General features: G+C 53.8%; 7 protein-coding genes across 7 annotated transcripts; 4 read left to right on the top strand and 3 right to left on the bottom strand.

Annotated features, from left to right (window-relative positions):
- Window positions 1-348: 348 nt before the first annotated feature.
- VTN31DRAFT_7212 (uncharacterized protein) lies at window positions 349-2,045 on the bottom strand (the record flags this gene model as incomplete). Its single annotated transcript, XM_069407909.1, has 4 exons — window positions 349-929; window positions 988-1,649; window positions 1,700-1,865; window positions 1,922-2,045. 4 exons carry the CDS (start codon window positions 2,043-2,045, stop codon window positions 349-351), a joined length of 1,533 nt encoding a protein of 510 aa, XP_069257710.1.
- Window positions 2,046-3,218: 1,173 nt separating this feature from the next.
- Window positions 3,219-4,732, top strand: VTN31DRAFT_7211 (uncharacterized protein; the record flags this gene model as incomplete). Its single annotated transcript, XM_069407908.1, has 5 exons — window positions 3,219-3,447; window positions 3,574-3,683; window positions 3,796-4,178; window positions 4,237-4,332; window positions 4,399-4,732. The coding sequence occupies 5 exons, from the start codon at window positions 3,219-3,221 to the stop codon at window positions 4,730-4,732; spliced, it is 1,152 nt and encodes a 383-aa protein (XP_069257709.1).
- Window positions 4,733-5,349: 617 nt separating this feature from the next.
- On the top strand, window positions 5,350-6,876 carry VTN31DRAFT_7210 (uncharacterized protein; the record flags this gene model as incomplete). Its single annotated transcript, XM_069407907.1, has 3 exons — window positions 5,350-5,445; window positions 5,514-6,054; window positions 6,113-6,876. 3 exons carry the CDS (start codon window positions 5,350-5,352, stop codon window positions 6,874-6,876), a joined length of 1,401 nt encoding a protein of 466 aa, XP_069257708.1.
- Window positions 6,877-7,092: 216 nt separating this feature from the next.
- On the bottom strand, window positions 7,093-7,623 carry VTN31DRAFT_7209 (uncharacterized protein; the record flags this gene model as incomplete). The annotated part of the gene is made up of 1 exon (XM_069407905.1): window positions 7,093-7,623. One exon carries the CDS (start codon window positions 7,621-7,623, stop codon window positions 7,093-7,095), a length of 531 nt encoding a protein of 176 aa, XP_069257707.1.
- A 1,141-nt stretch (window positions 7,624-8,764) lies between these two features.
- VTN31DRAFT_7208 (uncharacterized protein) lies at window positions 8,765-9,354 on the top strand (the record flags this gene model as incomplete). The annotated part of the gene is made up of 2 exons (XM_069407904.1): window positions 8,765-8,831; window positions 8,918-9,354. 2 exons carry the CDS (start codon window positions 8,765-8,767, stop codon window positions 9,352-9,354), a joined length of 504 nt encoding a protein of 167 aa, XP_069257706.1.
- Window positions 9,355-9,584: 230 nt separating this feature from the next.
- On the bottom strand, window positions 9,585-11,419 carry VTN31DRAFT_7207 (uncharacterized protein; the record flags this gene model as incomplete). The annotated part of the gene is made up of 3 exons (XM_069407903.1): window positions 9,585-10,444; window positions 10,491-10,944; window positions 10,997-11,419. The coding sequence occupies 3 exons, from the start codon at window positions 11,417-11,419 to the stop codon at window positions 9,585-9,587; spliced, it is 1,737 nt and encodes a 578-aa protein (XP_069257705.1).
- Window positions 11,420-11,807: 388 nt separating this feature from the next.
- On the top strand, window positions 11,808-14,555 carry VTN31DRAFT_7206 (uncharacterized protein; the record flags this gene model as incomplete). Its single annotated transcript, XM_069407902.1, has 1 exon — window positions 11,808-14,555. One exon carries the CDS (start codon window positions 11,808-11,810, stop codon window positions 14,553-14,555), a length of 2,748 nt encoding a protein of 915 aa, XP_069257704.1.
- Between the last annotated feature and the right edge of the window lie 59 nt (window positions 14,556-14,614).

The following is a 14,614-nucleotide window of genomic DNA, read 5'->3' as shown; positions in this document are numbered from 1 at the left end:
TCCGGGCCAGCATGCTTTGAAGAGCGATAGGAGGAAGGACTGAGAGAGATGCAGGAGAGAGAAGGTACACAGGTGACACATCAGAAAGGGTAAGCAGCACAGCCTTTGTTTTCACCCAGTGACGACCTCTACTTACTAGCCTAGGCCTACCCATCCGGGCCATCCGTCCACAAGCTCACCCAACAAAAGGAAAAGAATTCCATTCCACCCTAGAACGCTGTACCTTCACTGAAGTTTCATTGTGAGTATCACTAAAATTGGTTTTTCTTCACCTCTACAGTTCGAACCATAGTTCTGTGGTGGCTCAAGTCTATCATACATCCACCTTCTTTTCACTGGCCCGTCTATCTACAGTGACAACTCCATCCTGCTTCTATCTACCTTTGCTCTGGCCGCCTTTCGTTCCCGGTGCACCAGAACAGCATAGATAACAGACCCGACAATGCACACAATGCTCATAGATATCAGCGTCCAGTATCCCTTGACGTACTTGGGCGCATCGGTTTTGATGAATGCAAACGTTGCAGCAATCCCTCCCGCATTCCCAAATCCAATGATCCACCCACTCCCCAGGCTACGTTGGAGGTGACCGCGTAAGTTCATCAGGACCCAGCAAACAATGCAGATGCTGGCGGCGAAGGAACCCATGGCAATGAGACAGATGCCGGCGTATTGAATGGAAAAGTTTGATTTTCCGTGGAAATTTAGCACCAGGGCGAGTCCGACGAGGAGAATGGCTTCGCCTGCTAAGACGTACGGAAGCCGAATTTGCGTTCGATCCGACCAGTATGCGGTAACAATACACAGCCCGAAAGCGGCCGCGAATGGCGGGACTGTGTGGAGTTGTGTCTGCAAAATGGAATAATCCAGAGTCTGCTGGATGATGGTGGGAGCAAAGTACGAGAAGGAATATACCGGAATCACCATGGCTGCCATGCGCTTAGCCCAATCCCCCTTCTCCAGAGTCGGCGACCTGGACGGACTTACCGAAGTAGACGACAGCGGCCACATAGACCTTGATGTCCCTGAAGAAAGTCACTATATCATTCAGTGAGATCGGCACTGAGCAAGATTCGTCGTTCTGAGTCCTGGCGATGACCCATGCCCGCTCGTCGGGCGACAACCATTTCGCCTCTCGAGGAAAGTCTGTGAGGGCAAAGAACGCAACAATGCCGACGACAATCGTCAATATCCCCTCGAGAATAAAAAGCCAACGCCAACTTCTCAGCCCACATATTCCGTCCATATTTGAGATTGCCGTCGCGAGAAGGCCACCAAATGACCCAGCGAGGAGAATCGATGACCAGAAAGCGGTAAATCGCTTCAAGGACTCATCCCGACGATACCAAAAACTGATCAAATAGAAGCTACCTGGGAAAATTCCGGCCTCCGCCATTCCAAGAAAGAATCGCGTGGCCAGCAGGCCACCGAAATTGTGCACAAAGCCCTGTCCTAGCATCACAATACCAAAGGAAACCGTACACAGTGACAGCCAGAGATGCGGACTGAACCGTTTCATGCATAGATTGGAAGGGATCTCAAAAAGCATGTAGGGAATGAAGAAAATTGTCAATGCGATATTGGGCTGATCTCCCGACAACCCTAGCTCTTCTGGCAGGCCCATCGTCAGAGCGTTGGAAATGTTGACGCTACACTGCGGCATTAGACAATTGGATTCTCGCAATGTGCGACGACTGACCGGTCCAGAAAGGTGACAAAGTAGACGACGCCCAGCATCGGGAGGACCCGGTAGTCGATTCTGCGTAGCAACTTTGCCTCATTGACTGAGGTTGGGGTTTCAAGTCCTAGTATGTCAATCGGCGAGGGAACTTGACTCTCCGGCTCCGTGCAACGGTCATTGCAGCCTGTTCCGTCTCACTGTCAGAGCCGCAGCATGATAGAAGGATGGATATTCAGGTACCTGATTTTTCCATGTTGATGCTGTACACCATCTTCCCTTGTAGAAAATACTGAATCCGAAGATGTGGTGGAAGTCCGCTCGTCGGTCGTCGTCCAGAGATGACTTCTCCAAGCCACGTGGGCATCCCTCGGCCTTAACATCGAGGGTTCGCCATCTCTGCCTCCGTCGCCGGCATTCTCGTTTGCCGAGTCGCCGGCCACAGAAAGATTTGTGGAAATTCAGGGCACAGAAATTTCAGAGTCCTGTTCGACGTGGAATGGTACGGCAATGGACTTGGCAATTACACTGCATTTTGGGAACGGGACGATGTGTAACTATCAGTGATCTCCCTTGCAGGTAGATTATGTGAGTTCATTGGCTGAATCTCAGTTCTGAAGTTTCCAAAGGTCATATTGTGCATTACCTATACCATACTTTAGTTGCCGTTGATTCGACGGCACAACAGAGAAGAACAACTAAAGTAAATGGGATCCCTTCATCTTGCGCATGCTAACATGAAAATAGGTCGGATCAAACTAAGCTTGTAGATCTAGGCGTCCACTTAGTTGGGTGGACACAGCTACATATTTTACAACTTTCAACGAGTTGTTGAACTGGACCAGCAGCACCGGTTAACGAAGCTGAAATGAGCAAAGGTGAATGCGCCGCTAATACACAGGGAGACTATTTTCAGCCCAGATCGTCCATTTTGAGACGGCTCAGTAAGGCATCGGCCACTAAACAATGTTCGGAATTCTCAACAGCTGGCTCAACCAACAAAAGTGGCCACTGGTTATTTTCGCCGAGCAAGAGCACAATACAATCAGGCACTGCAACTTCTAAAAATTTCTGCGACCTTACCCTGTCCGGGGTTTCGACTGCGATTGTTCAGATGGGCGGGCTGTATATGCCGATTTTTCCCATAGAACTCTGTTAGAGTTGATCGAGGGGTGTGGAATGGAGATTGTCACCGGATTATAAGCGGCCGAGTCCAAGGTAGAACTCCTATTATTTTTTTTTTTTTCAAGAGAGGTCGCATTCCAAAGCTCCGCGATGGGAGCGCGTGATTGACTCCTCCGGCGGTCTTCAACCGTCGTGCAGGCCATCTTCCCGTCTCGAATAAGACAGATCGCTACAGAGCAGATGCAAAGCGCGAGCGTAGCGTAACACAATGGGTTCTGCTGAACACGAGTTGGGCTCCGGCGATGAAAGACTGACCTTCGTCCGTGGACGCTAATAGACCACGGGTGCGTCCTCCAGAGAATTTGTGTTGAACTCGCCTTCAAGATATCTTTTGTATTGATATCGGGTGGTTGAAATGGACACTACCGCCGTGTCTTACTCGTCGACGCTAGAGGGCCCGCTGGCGACCTTCACACCAGCCCTAGAGCCACCGCCGGGAGTCGTCTCCAATCCGATCAACCCACCATCTCTGGCCTACCAAAGTAAAATAACCATTGGCATTGCAGTACCATTGACTTCCCTTTTCTTTTTCGCACGATGTTATGTTCGCTTGATGATCAAGCGAACTTGGATTCTCGAAGATTGTATGTTCTATAACCCTAACCCTAAGTCCATAGATGCTTACATAATAATCTATTAGGGCTCGCTTCCGCTGCCTGGGTATGAATAGAACGATTCGAGTGATTGAGAGATCCCTAATGAGGTTCAAGGCCGGTACGACAGCATACTGCGGGATTATGGGAGCGACGATGTCGCACCATGGGGGTCAGCATGCTTGGGATATAACAGAGGCACAGGCTCAACAGGCTTCATATGTCTGGTATTCCCTTCAGAGTGCAAGATTCAGGCTCCAGATTGAGATTGGAGGAACGGGAGCTGATCCATTGGGACTGACGAGGAGAGTGTTGTTCTGACAAATGTTGCGCGAACAGTGGTTCAACGTGTCGTCGATCGAGTACGGGGTGACCATCTGCCTAACAAAGTTGGCCATTTTATGGCTGTATCGCCGCGTGTTCTCGCCCGTCCGGTGGAGCCTGTTCGACAGCTTGTGTGTGTTTCTGATCGTCATCTGCATCGGCTTCTACAGCATTACATCCTTCGTCAAGATATTCGAGTGCACTCCCCGAGCCAAGATCGTGAACCCGAAGATTCCTGGTCACTGCGTCGACATCTCTCGATTGCTCAACACGAGCGGGTTATTCAACACCATCACTGACTTCTTGATTCTGCTACTTCCTGTTCATGCAGTGTGGAATTTGCACCTGACAAGACTCAAAAAGTTTTTGGTTGTGTTGGTCTTTACATTTGGCTTATGGTACGTTCCTTCGACCCGTGAGCCCAAAGACCGAGCACCACGCAATTAACAACAGCAGTGCCCCTATTTTCAGCACCGTTGGTTTTGTGGTTCGACTGAAAAGAAGCGGCAACCCGGATACTACATGGAATCAACCAGAAATCCTCTTATGGGGGTAGGTCTCTCCTCCTGGCTTTCGGGGAAGAAAAAAAAAAATGAATTCTTTTGACGGAGATAAAAGGGCCGCTGAGTTGACCAGCGGCAATCTGGTCTTTTGCTTCCCGGAACTGGGCGTACTTCTGAACAAGCGAGCACGCAAGAGATCTCTAGCTAAGCGACCGACAACAAGTCTGCTACAAGCGTCCGCCGAAGCGGTTGCAGCAGCCCGGGCTCGCCACAAGCTCAAGCAGCAGCGGGACCCATACATTGAGCTGGAGGAAGACCGTCTCTACGGGGTGCGGGTGAGCCCCGCGGGTAGTAAGTCGGAGTTACACGAGCCAGAAGAGGGCACAGTGCAGGTCCGACATGACATTACGGTAGAGTCGGAGAGAGTCGACGCGAAGAGCAAGGAATAAGTAGATAGCGAGGACTTTCAATGCTTCCCGGTATGACTTACGCTCTTGTTTCTCATGATGGCGTACAATAAGCCATCTGCCATGTCATAAGCTATGTATAGTTTTTTAAACTGCAGAGAAATGCTACGATGTTACACTTACGTAGCAGTGCGCGGCGGCTTCTCTCTAATGGGCCCGAGTAAGAAAACTGCATTGCGGCGGTACTCACACTGATCCCTGTATGTACTCCAGCTCTGACCCTGTCTTCTGAGTCCTAGACACCACAAATGGTCAACAATGGACCGATCCCTGGCAGTCTCTTCTTTGCTCCTGGCTAGAACACTCGGCAAGATGCTTCGATAGCAGAATCGCACGATGAGATAGACGATCAATCTGGGCGTCACGGCATACGAACGGATCGATTATCTAATCGTCATGGTATTGTTGTCCTAGGATCCCAGTCATGCACACAACCATGAACACAGTTAACTGCTGGGTTCCTCTTGTTCCGTTCATCTCTCCCAGTGCATCACACAGAGCAACATTGATTTGACGATTGTGAGAGGTCTGTAACATCCAACTTGACCATCATTGACGAACTAACTGTCATGCGGTTAATTAAAGGCCAGGATCTCGAAATGGCAGCAGATTTCGAGATTGAGTCTGCAGGAGCCGGGCAGATCATGCCGGCAGTGGAACAAATCCCTGCGGATTTCTCCAGCCGATGGAGTCCTGTCAGTCCATGCCCATGTCTTCCACGTGCTTTCATTCCCAGTTTGCGCCCTAACTGTGATAATCGCAGGGTAGAAAAGCCGTCATTGCAGCTACCATCATCTTCATGAACTTCAACACCACCCTCGGCTCGTCTCTGCCGAGTGGCGCCGGGGATTCCCTGAACCGCGCGTTCCATGTCACGTCGGAATATCAGAAACCGCTGCCTGTGGTTGTGTTCCTGATCGGCTACATAATCGGGCCGATCTTTGCGCCGCTGTCCGAGTCGTATGGCCGACGTCCCGTGTTTCTGGCCGCCTTTGGCGTCTACACCGCATTTACCCTGGGCTGTGCGCTGGCTCCCAACTGGCCGGCGCTTTTGCTTTTTCGTTTTCTGCAGGGCTGCGGTGCCGCGGCGCCGCAGACAGTATCAAATGGCCTGTTTTCTGACATTTACCCTGATCTGCGACCGAGGGGACGCGCTGTGACGGTTCTAGGGCTGACCAGTAATGTTGGTCCGCTCGTCGGGCCCATCATTTCTGGCTTTACCTCGACGAACCGGTGGCAGTGGCAGTTCTGGATTGCCTTGATCCTCGCGGCAACCAATTGGCCTCTGCTGTTGTTCATGCCAGGTATGCCGCATCTTCAAGTCTAGGTAGTAGTACTATAGTTCGTGCTGATTGGGAACAGAGACGTATCCTCCCGTCATCAAAAGTGAACAGCCAAGCCTGCAGGAGAAGAAATTTATAAGGTCCAAAAATCTTCTGATGCTCCTTCTTCGACCGATCGGCCTGCTATTTGAGCCGCTAGTCTTCTTCACAGACCTGTTCATCCTCTACCAGTACATCATCTTCTTCCTGTACTTTGGTCTGTATCCACTGGTATTCCAAGATACGTACAATCTGACGCCGGGAGTCTCATCTCTCATGTTCATGGGAACTGCCGTCGGAGCTGTGCTTGCCGTCTTCATTTTCCTCGCATGGGAAAAATACCACACTCGCGCCGAGAACCAGGGTCACGCGTGGGCACGTAAAGAAGAGTGTCGACGCCTGCCGCTGGCCTGCATCGGCGGCCCGCTCTTCGCCATCTCAGAGTTCTGGCTCGGCTGGTCGGCCAACCCCCAGGTGCACTGGATCGTGCCCGCCTTGTCTGGCGTGCCGCTGGGCATTGGCATCGATTTGACCTTTCTTGCGCTGAACAACTATCTGACGGACGCCTACGGCATCTACAGTGCCTCCGTGATGGCCTCGAGCGTGATCATTCGAAATGTTTTTGCCAGCGTGATGATTCCCTTGTGTACGTATCCGCTGTACCAGAATCTCGGGGCGGCATGGGCCTGTACGTTGCTTGGCGGATTGTGCTGTTTGATGGTTCCGATTCCACTTGCGTTTTTGCGATGGGGGGAGAAGTTGCGTGCGCGCAGCCCGTTTTGTCAGCAGTTGCGGGAGAAGTAGACCAGCGTAGACATGGGGTGGGCGCATGAACAATATCTTGTTGATGTTGAACAAATACTATGAGCCGTTTGCGATGCCTGTGGTGCAGGGCTCTGGATCAAGATGTGCATGACCGAGATGTTCTTGTAACAGACAGTAGAATAGAACAGTAGGTACTACTATCTGAACCAATGATTGACAGGATAGTCTAAATCATTGCCAGCGCTAACTCCAGCTTCAAGGATTGTAATCCAAACTTTGCTGCCCCTGAGGCTTTCCCCAGACAAACCCCTCTGGCATTGGTACAGCTCTTTCCCTCAACCACGCCTGCAGCGCATCCCAATCAATACACTTGTGCATAACGTTGGTATTCGGGGTTGGAACATGATGGTCCGCGACCCAGTCGTACGACAGCAGCGTCGTATCGAAATCACACATGATAGTCTGCCGGATGACATCGATGCAGTGCTCGTAGTGCAACTCGTACAGCTCGGGGACTTCTTTTTGCTTGCGCAGGGTCGTGTTTGGGAAGTATCTTGCGTAATGGTCCTGCCAGATGAAGTGGAGGCAGTGAAGCTGGTGGGTACCCATTGCTACGGCGATATACTTGTCCTCTTCTTCCCTATCCTGATTTTCGTCCTCTTGTCGGTTCGTGGACACTTGGAGGTCAAGTACCCCAGGAGGGAACTGCGCCGCCGTGGCGAGATCCTCGAATCTCTCAGCCCGATGGAGATCTGCCGCCGACACGGCAATCATGCCGTACGCCATTGCGTCCTGCCAGGCGGCTTCGACCTGTGGCGTGGGCGGGCCCTTGAAGGGAGTTCGATGCCAGAGGGAGCCGTTGAAGCGAGTCTTGATAGGTGGAATCCCGCGGAGAGCCGCGTCGATGGGAGCTTAGGCTTCGTGTTAGCCCTAATCGTGGTACTCTGGGCGAAAGGTGACAGAAACGTACAGGGCATGTGGAAACGATCCCAACATTCTTCACGGGTGAGCATCTTTTTGGAATTGACAATCCAAAGATTGACCGTTAGAGCGACGATGGCGATGGTGGTTAGGGCATGAAAGCCCCAGTGCCACCTCCACATCCAGCGCAGTTTACCCGCGCTAGATTGATGTGTGTCGCCGTTCTCAGATAAAAGTCTCTCGCTGACCGTGGAGGACGACGCCTCCGAAAAGCGAGGCGAGGGTACCAGTCTCTCGTACGGTGTGTTCGATGCCTTCATCGCAGAAATCCAGGTTCAAGCGAACGAACATTGCTCTCCTTGTCTCCGTCGTGAGGACTATAAACTCTGTTCCAGCACATTTTTCAGCATAACCGTGACTTGAGGCTTTAATGATCTACGGTTACATGTACCCTCATCGGGGAAGTCTTCAGGTCGATCCGACGCCTTGCTCTATGGCGACAAGGTATGACCGCGACGTGTAACCATCGCACTTTGGGGATCGAGGGTCCCCAAGTCGATCTTGCTATCCGCAACTCGCTCCGTCTTGTACTAACCGCATCATCCAGAACTCCTTTCATTCGGGTTCGACACATCCGCATCTTGGCACTCACATGAGAAAAAAAAATGTCTCACAATACCAAGTCAAGGAGAGTTTGGAGTCAGCCCGCTACAAGTTCTTTCCGGCGATGCAGGTATCCTTCAGTCCGGGGTGACACGAAGAGCACTGAAGCCGTGCCTTGCAGACAGAGGCGAGGCAAGGAGCCTGGCTAGAATGCTCGATTGCGTTTATCCTCATCCTTCGCGTATCACAGAGTAAAGAGCATGTGACGGTGACAGAGGATGAACCTCTGGAACGAAAGAATATATATATTTCCGCGAGTCAATCTTCGAGGCCGACTTGGGGATCACTGCGAGAAAATCCACAGGCATCAAGTGTCTCTGATACAGAAGGCAACGGCAGAAACATGAAGCTCTCAACCCTCATGCTGCTAGCCATCTCTCTTGGCTTAGCTGCATCGCGTCCAACAAACCGTACGTCCTAGACTGGCCCAACCCCTCCCCCCCCCCCCCCCCCCCCTTTTCCCAATTCCATGACCTAGTACCTGAACCATGAGCAGACTTCGAACCGGATGAGATGCTCCAGGTTGGCTCCAAAGGCGAATCATCGTATGACACAAAACACGTCCTATTTGAGGCCGACGACATGCTCCAAGTCGGCAACAACAGGGAATCCTCCTACGCCATGAAGCAGGAGCCACCGGAGATCAAGAACCATTTCCACTCCGATGAGATGCTCCAGGTCGGTGACAACAAGGAGTCTTCCTACGCGATGAAGGAGGACTCGATGAAGACCGGCAAGAAGCTGTTGACCAGCAAGCCTTCCGACGAGCACAACGGCCATTTCCACTCCGATGAGATGCTCCAGGTCGGTGGCAACAAGGAGTCCTCCTATGCCATGAAGCAAGAGCTGCCGGAGGTCAAAAACAATTTTCGTTCTGACGGGATGTTGCAGGTGGGCAAGGACAAGGAGTCATCCTATGCGCAAAAGGGGTAGCACAAGTCTGGAAGCCAGGAGTGAGAGGCCACCACAGCCGATGTTAAAGAGAAAAAGTTGCCAGTTGTTGACTTTTGTATCATTGTTGCGAGTGTCAATGCGATGATCAATCATTTACCAGGAATCAAACCCCTGATTGTGACATCTAGTAGATACAAACAAAATAACATCACAAACGTTAGCTTGAGCCCATGAACAGTAGACTATACACGTGGAAGGAATAAAAGTGACTAGAACGTGCTCTGTGCCAGCCGGCTTGCCGCGTTCTTCGCATCGAGCCGGTCGTAATCATCTTCGTCGACAAGAGATCCGCTCAGGGTGCGAGGGCGCCCGAATGATCCGTCACCGTTGACGTCGTCATCGTCCGCAATCGTCGGTGAGAGGAAGGTACTGCTGCTGATGCTGCGGCTCAGGCTGTCGCTGCGGCGAGGAACTCCGCTCCAGGCGTCCCCCTTGGGGCCCTGACTAGACGTCAGGTTGCGCCGGACTGTGGGATGCGCTTCGCGGCCGAGACGGCTGAGGCCACCAGAGCCGTCGATGGCCCGGATGTCAGGGCGCACACTTTCCAGCAGTGCCAACATGCGCCGCTCAGCCTCAATCTGCCGCAAGGTGTAGTCGCGGAGGCTGGCCAAAACGTCCTGCGATGTCCGGTCAAACCATCGGCGGGTTTCAACGAGAAGATTCTCTGTCACCCGCCGTGTCTTGTTGGTGAGATACTCTTCGTGCTTGATCGCATCGTCCAGAGCGCTGATTGCTTCGTCTACTCTATCTGGGCGCACGGACGAGCTGGCCCGCAGCCGGTCCGCTGCAGCGCGTCTGCTGCTTCGCGTCTGTTGAGCTTGATGGAGTTCTCGAAGGAGAATGTGGCGATTCGTCAAGGTCTCCTTGACGATGTAAGCGTCAGAGGAATGGTATTCTAACGGATCACCGAGCGTCGTGGCCTCTGCAGTGGCCTGGGCGGCATGATAGTCGCCCATTGTCTGAATCACTTTGCCGAGCTTTCGGTAGGCATTCGACAACCCAGAGTGTGTCTCCTGCACATGCATGTGTCCCAACTTGATTCCCAAATCGGACTCCGCCAAACCAAGCGCTGAATCTGTCAGCAGAGTTCAACTTAGCTGCATCAAACTCCTTACCTCTCCGAGCCTTCACCACCTTGTCCACTTTCTGACTAGAATCCATGGAGCCGAGATAGAACATCTTTACAACAGGTCGAGCGTTCTGCAGCTCCGGAGTGTCATCCGGGGGAGGTGCAAACTGTTTGAGAACCTTGCGGCGAACCCCCGTCGCCGGCTGCTTCATCTTGACGACAGGACTATAGCCAAAGTCGCTCTCGACGAAAAGAACTATTTCATCATCGTGAACAAGGACCTCATTCCCAAACACGTAGTTGAGCCACCGCTGCATCGACGCCTTGACGCGGATCTCATCCTCGTCAGTCCCTGCCCCGGCGGGCGTCAGAGGCGGCGGGACTGCAGGCACGAGAGCTTCTGGGTTCGATGAAATCAAATGTTCGGCAAGTTTACAGAACTCGGAGTGAGTGCGGCGGACATCTCGGTACTGCGTAGTGCGAAATTTGGGGATATTCGTCTAACTGAAGTTAGCGCGGTGACAACTTCCGCGGTTTCCAGCAAGCTCATACGTAGACATCGAATCGTATGATCGGGTCTTTCTTGCCCGTCCGTTCCAAGCCGGTGACTTTGGCCTGGAGCCGATATGTTGGGGCAGGCGGCTTGTTCGCGTTTTGCCGCGCCCCGGTCTGGTATCGAGCAGGGGTCTGCGACTTCTGCGGCTGAGCGGCCTGCGCTTGTTGCGTCGGAGGCGACTGCTCCGTGCGCTGCTCGTCTCCCAGGTGTGTATTCTGCACTCTCTCGGACAAGCCAGGGGAAGCTGGGGTAGTAGGCTCCTGTTCGGCGGAACTCGACGCCGGGCGCGAGGCTTGATCGTGGTCCGGATACGGTGACTGGTGGGCAGCAGCAAACACTGGCTGCTCCGGGTGCGCAGAGCCCCAAGGCGACGGCGCCGCTGGGTCAGCTGGGTCGTGAGATATTGCTGAGTAGTCCATGTGTTGTTGCCTTCAAGCCGGTTGTTTTGTCACAAGCGGGATCTGATTGCAGTTTCGGCGGGCTAGGCTAACACGAGAGGAATTCCTCAGCGGTCCCCGCGCTATAGATATTTTGTGCAAGGAAGACAAAGGCAGACGCTATGGTCGTGTCCGGACTGCGAGACGAACGTCTCTCAATTGGCAAAGCGGAGAGGCCCGTGACCGAAGACGCGGACATCGATCGGGGCACTAGGCCTACCTAATGCCGATTTCTGATTGGCCAATTCCGGACGGTCGCATCGAGCTCAAATTCGTCGAGCTCCAAGAGCTTCATTTTTGGTCCGTCTATTCGACGTTGAAAAGGCGTTGCTGATGTGATTTGAGGGTCAGCGCTGGATCGCGATCGACCATGGTCGCAGCATGTCACTTGGGTAGACCAGTGCTGCGCTGCTCGGTCCCAGGCCTGGCTAGGGTACTATTGCTACGTTCATATGGCTGGAAGAATGGAACCAATTCATTGGCAAAGCTGACGGCGCGGAGGAATCTGTCATCGACGGCGTTAAGATGGCAGAATACGGACCTGGATACGACGCGCAATATCGGCATCATCGCCCATATTGATGCCGGCAAGACCACCACGACAGAGCGGATGCTCTACTACAGTGGGTTTACACGGCGCATTGGTGAGGTAGATGAGGGATCTACAGTTACAGATTTTCTCCCGGCGGAAAGGGCACGAGGAATTACTATTCAATCCGCCGCCATCACCTTTCACTGGCCGCCCCAAGGAGCGGGGGCGGCCGAGAGTCTTCGACTAGACGAGCTGGAGGCCAAGGGACTGCCTAGGTCGATGGTTCCACACACCATTAATCTTATAGATACACCGGGACACGCGGACTTTACGTTTGAAGTGCTGCGGTCACTACGCATATTGGATGGCGCCGTCTGTATCCTGGACGGAGTGGCTGGTGTGGAGGCCCAGACGGAAAAGGTCTGGCATCAAGCGGATACCTACCAGATCCCGAGAATCATCTATGTAAACAAGCTTGACCGGGACGGTGCCGCATTTGGACGGACCGTCCGCGAAGTGGGCTTAAAGCTGCGCGTCTGGCCCGCGGTGTGCCAGATTCCGTGGTTCGAAGGAGGCACGGGACGATTCAAAGGCGTTGCCGACGTGGTAGCGCTGCGAGGGTTGCTCTGGGAAGAGGAAGGTGATGGAAAAGTTGTTCAGATGGTTGACCTCCCTACGTTGGAGTCGCAAGATGCTCGGTTGGCCAACGAACTCGAGCGTGCGCGAACGGCGCTGGTGGAGCTGTTGAGCGAGCATGACGAAGACATGGTTGAAAAATTCCTGCAATGCGACGAAGATCACTTGGCTGTGTCTTCTCGTGATATTCTCCAGAGTCTTCGCAAGTGCTTGCTTGACCCCAACGTCAATATCGTGCCAGTCTTTGCCGGGGCGAGCTTTCGCAACATTGGTGTGCAGCCACTGCTGGACGCGGTCAACAATCTGCTTCCCAGTCCCACAGAAACAGCCGACCCGGAAGTCCGGATTGGCAACATGACGGGCGGCCTTCGTAGCCTGCTACGTGGGGAATTGACCGTGGAGCAAGACCACAGGACAGTATCCAACAAACCCACGAAGCAAAAGAAGAAAGGATCTGGCCCTGATGCCCGGGACGCCCTTTCAAGCCTGCAGAGCTGCGCATTAGCCTTCAAAGTCGTTAGCGACGCGCGCCGCGGTGTCCTGGTCTACGTTCGCGTTTACTCGGGGACCCTTCAAAAGAACAGCCTGCTCTACAACACAAACCTGCATGTGTCGGAGCGTGCTCCGCGGCTGTTCAGGATGTACGCCAACGAGGCTATCGAGGTTGACTCGCTTCCGGCAGGCCACATCGGGGTGGTCACGGGCCTGAAGCACGCACGCACAGGCGACACGCTCATCTCGTACACAGGTAACCGGCAGACGCCTCCGGAGCCGCTGGGCACGCTGCAGCTGCGGCCGATCGATGTGCCGCCTCCGGTGTTCTTCGCGAGCCTGGAGCCACACAGCCTCAGCGAGGAGAAGCCGATGATGGATGCGGTGTCCTTGCTGCTGCGCGAAGACCCGAGCCTCCACGTCACCGTGGACGAGGACTCGGGCCAAACGCTGCTGAGCGGCATGGGGGAGCTACACCTCGAGATTGCGCGAGACCGGCTCGTCAACGACCTCAAGGCCAAGGCCAGCATGGGCCGCATCGAAATCGGGTACCGGGAATGCCCGCTCAGCGCGTCCAACCCCGTGACGAAAACCTTTGACAAGGAGATTGCCGGGCGCAAGGGCAAAGCTAGCTGCACGGCGATGGTGGAGCCTTTCGATGAAGCAGCAGCAACCCCAGAATTCTCCGATGACACCATCTTTGTCGCCACTCACGACGGCAACCAGATCGTGATCCGCGCGCCGGGCCTCGAAATCAAGCGGGACCGACACGGTCACGAATCCGCGCCGTCGCTGCCGGCACACCTGGACCTGGCGACGGTCCGCACGGCACTGTACAACGGCTGTCTGGCTGCGCTATCGCGCGGGCCCGGGTTCTCGTTCGCGATGCACAGCACGCGCGTGACGCTGACCCTCGACGCCACGCAGCACATTTTTGGCGCGGAGACCAACCCGTCGGCTTTGTCGGCTGCGGCGCGGCTCGCCACTCAGGCGGCTCTGCACAACCTTGTCTCCTCCCCTCGCTCCGAGGGGACCGCCCTCATGGAGCCCGTCATGAACGTCGTGATCACCGTCGACGAAGCGAGTTTGGGCGCTGTCGTGCACGACATTTCCTCCGCACGTGGCGGTCATGTTGTCTCCCTCGATGAGAATACTCCATCATCAACATCATCATTTGTCAAAGAAGACAACGCTCCAGCGGTGGATGTGTCCAAGATCTACGCGCCGCCGGATCCCTTCGAAACACCGAGTTCCGGCACCCCAACCGCCGGGACAGCGACGAACAATCCCCCACGTACCATCACCGCCAAGGTCCCGCTCAAAGAAATGGTGGGCTATCTCAAACATTTGCGGAGCTTGACTGCGGGACGAGGCACGTTCGTCATGAACATTGATCGGTTCGAGAGGATGTCTCCGCAGAGACAGCGAGCGGTTCTGGCGGAGATGAATACATTCTAAGCATGATTTTGGAGCTGTAATATTAGATGTATTTCTATAGTCATGTACTATTAGTCTAA

The sequence above is a fragment of the Thermomyces dupontii genome (genome assembly GCF_041956625.1).
Source record: "Thermomyces dupontii strain NRRL 2155 unplaced genomic scaffold VTN31scaffold_9, whole genome shotgun sequence".
NCBI classification, from domain to species: Eukaryota; Fungi; Ascomycota; class Eurotiomycetes; order Eurotiales; family Trichocomaceae; genus Thermomyces; species Thermomyces dupontii.
Note: the sequence above shows the minus strand (reverse complement) of the source record. Positions and strands in the feature narration are given on the sequence as shown.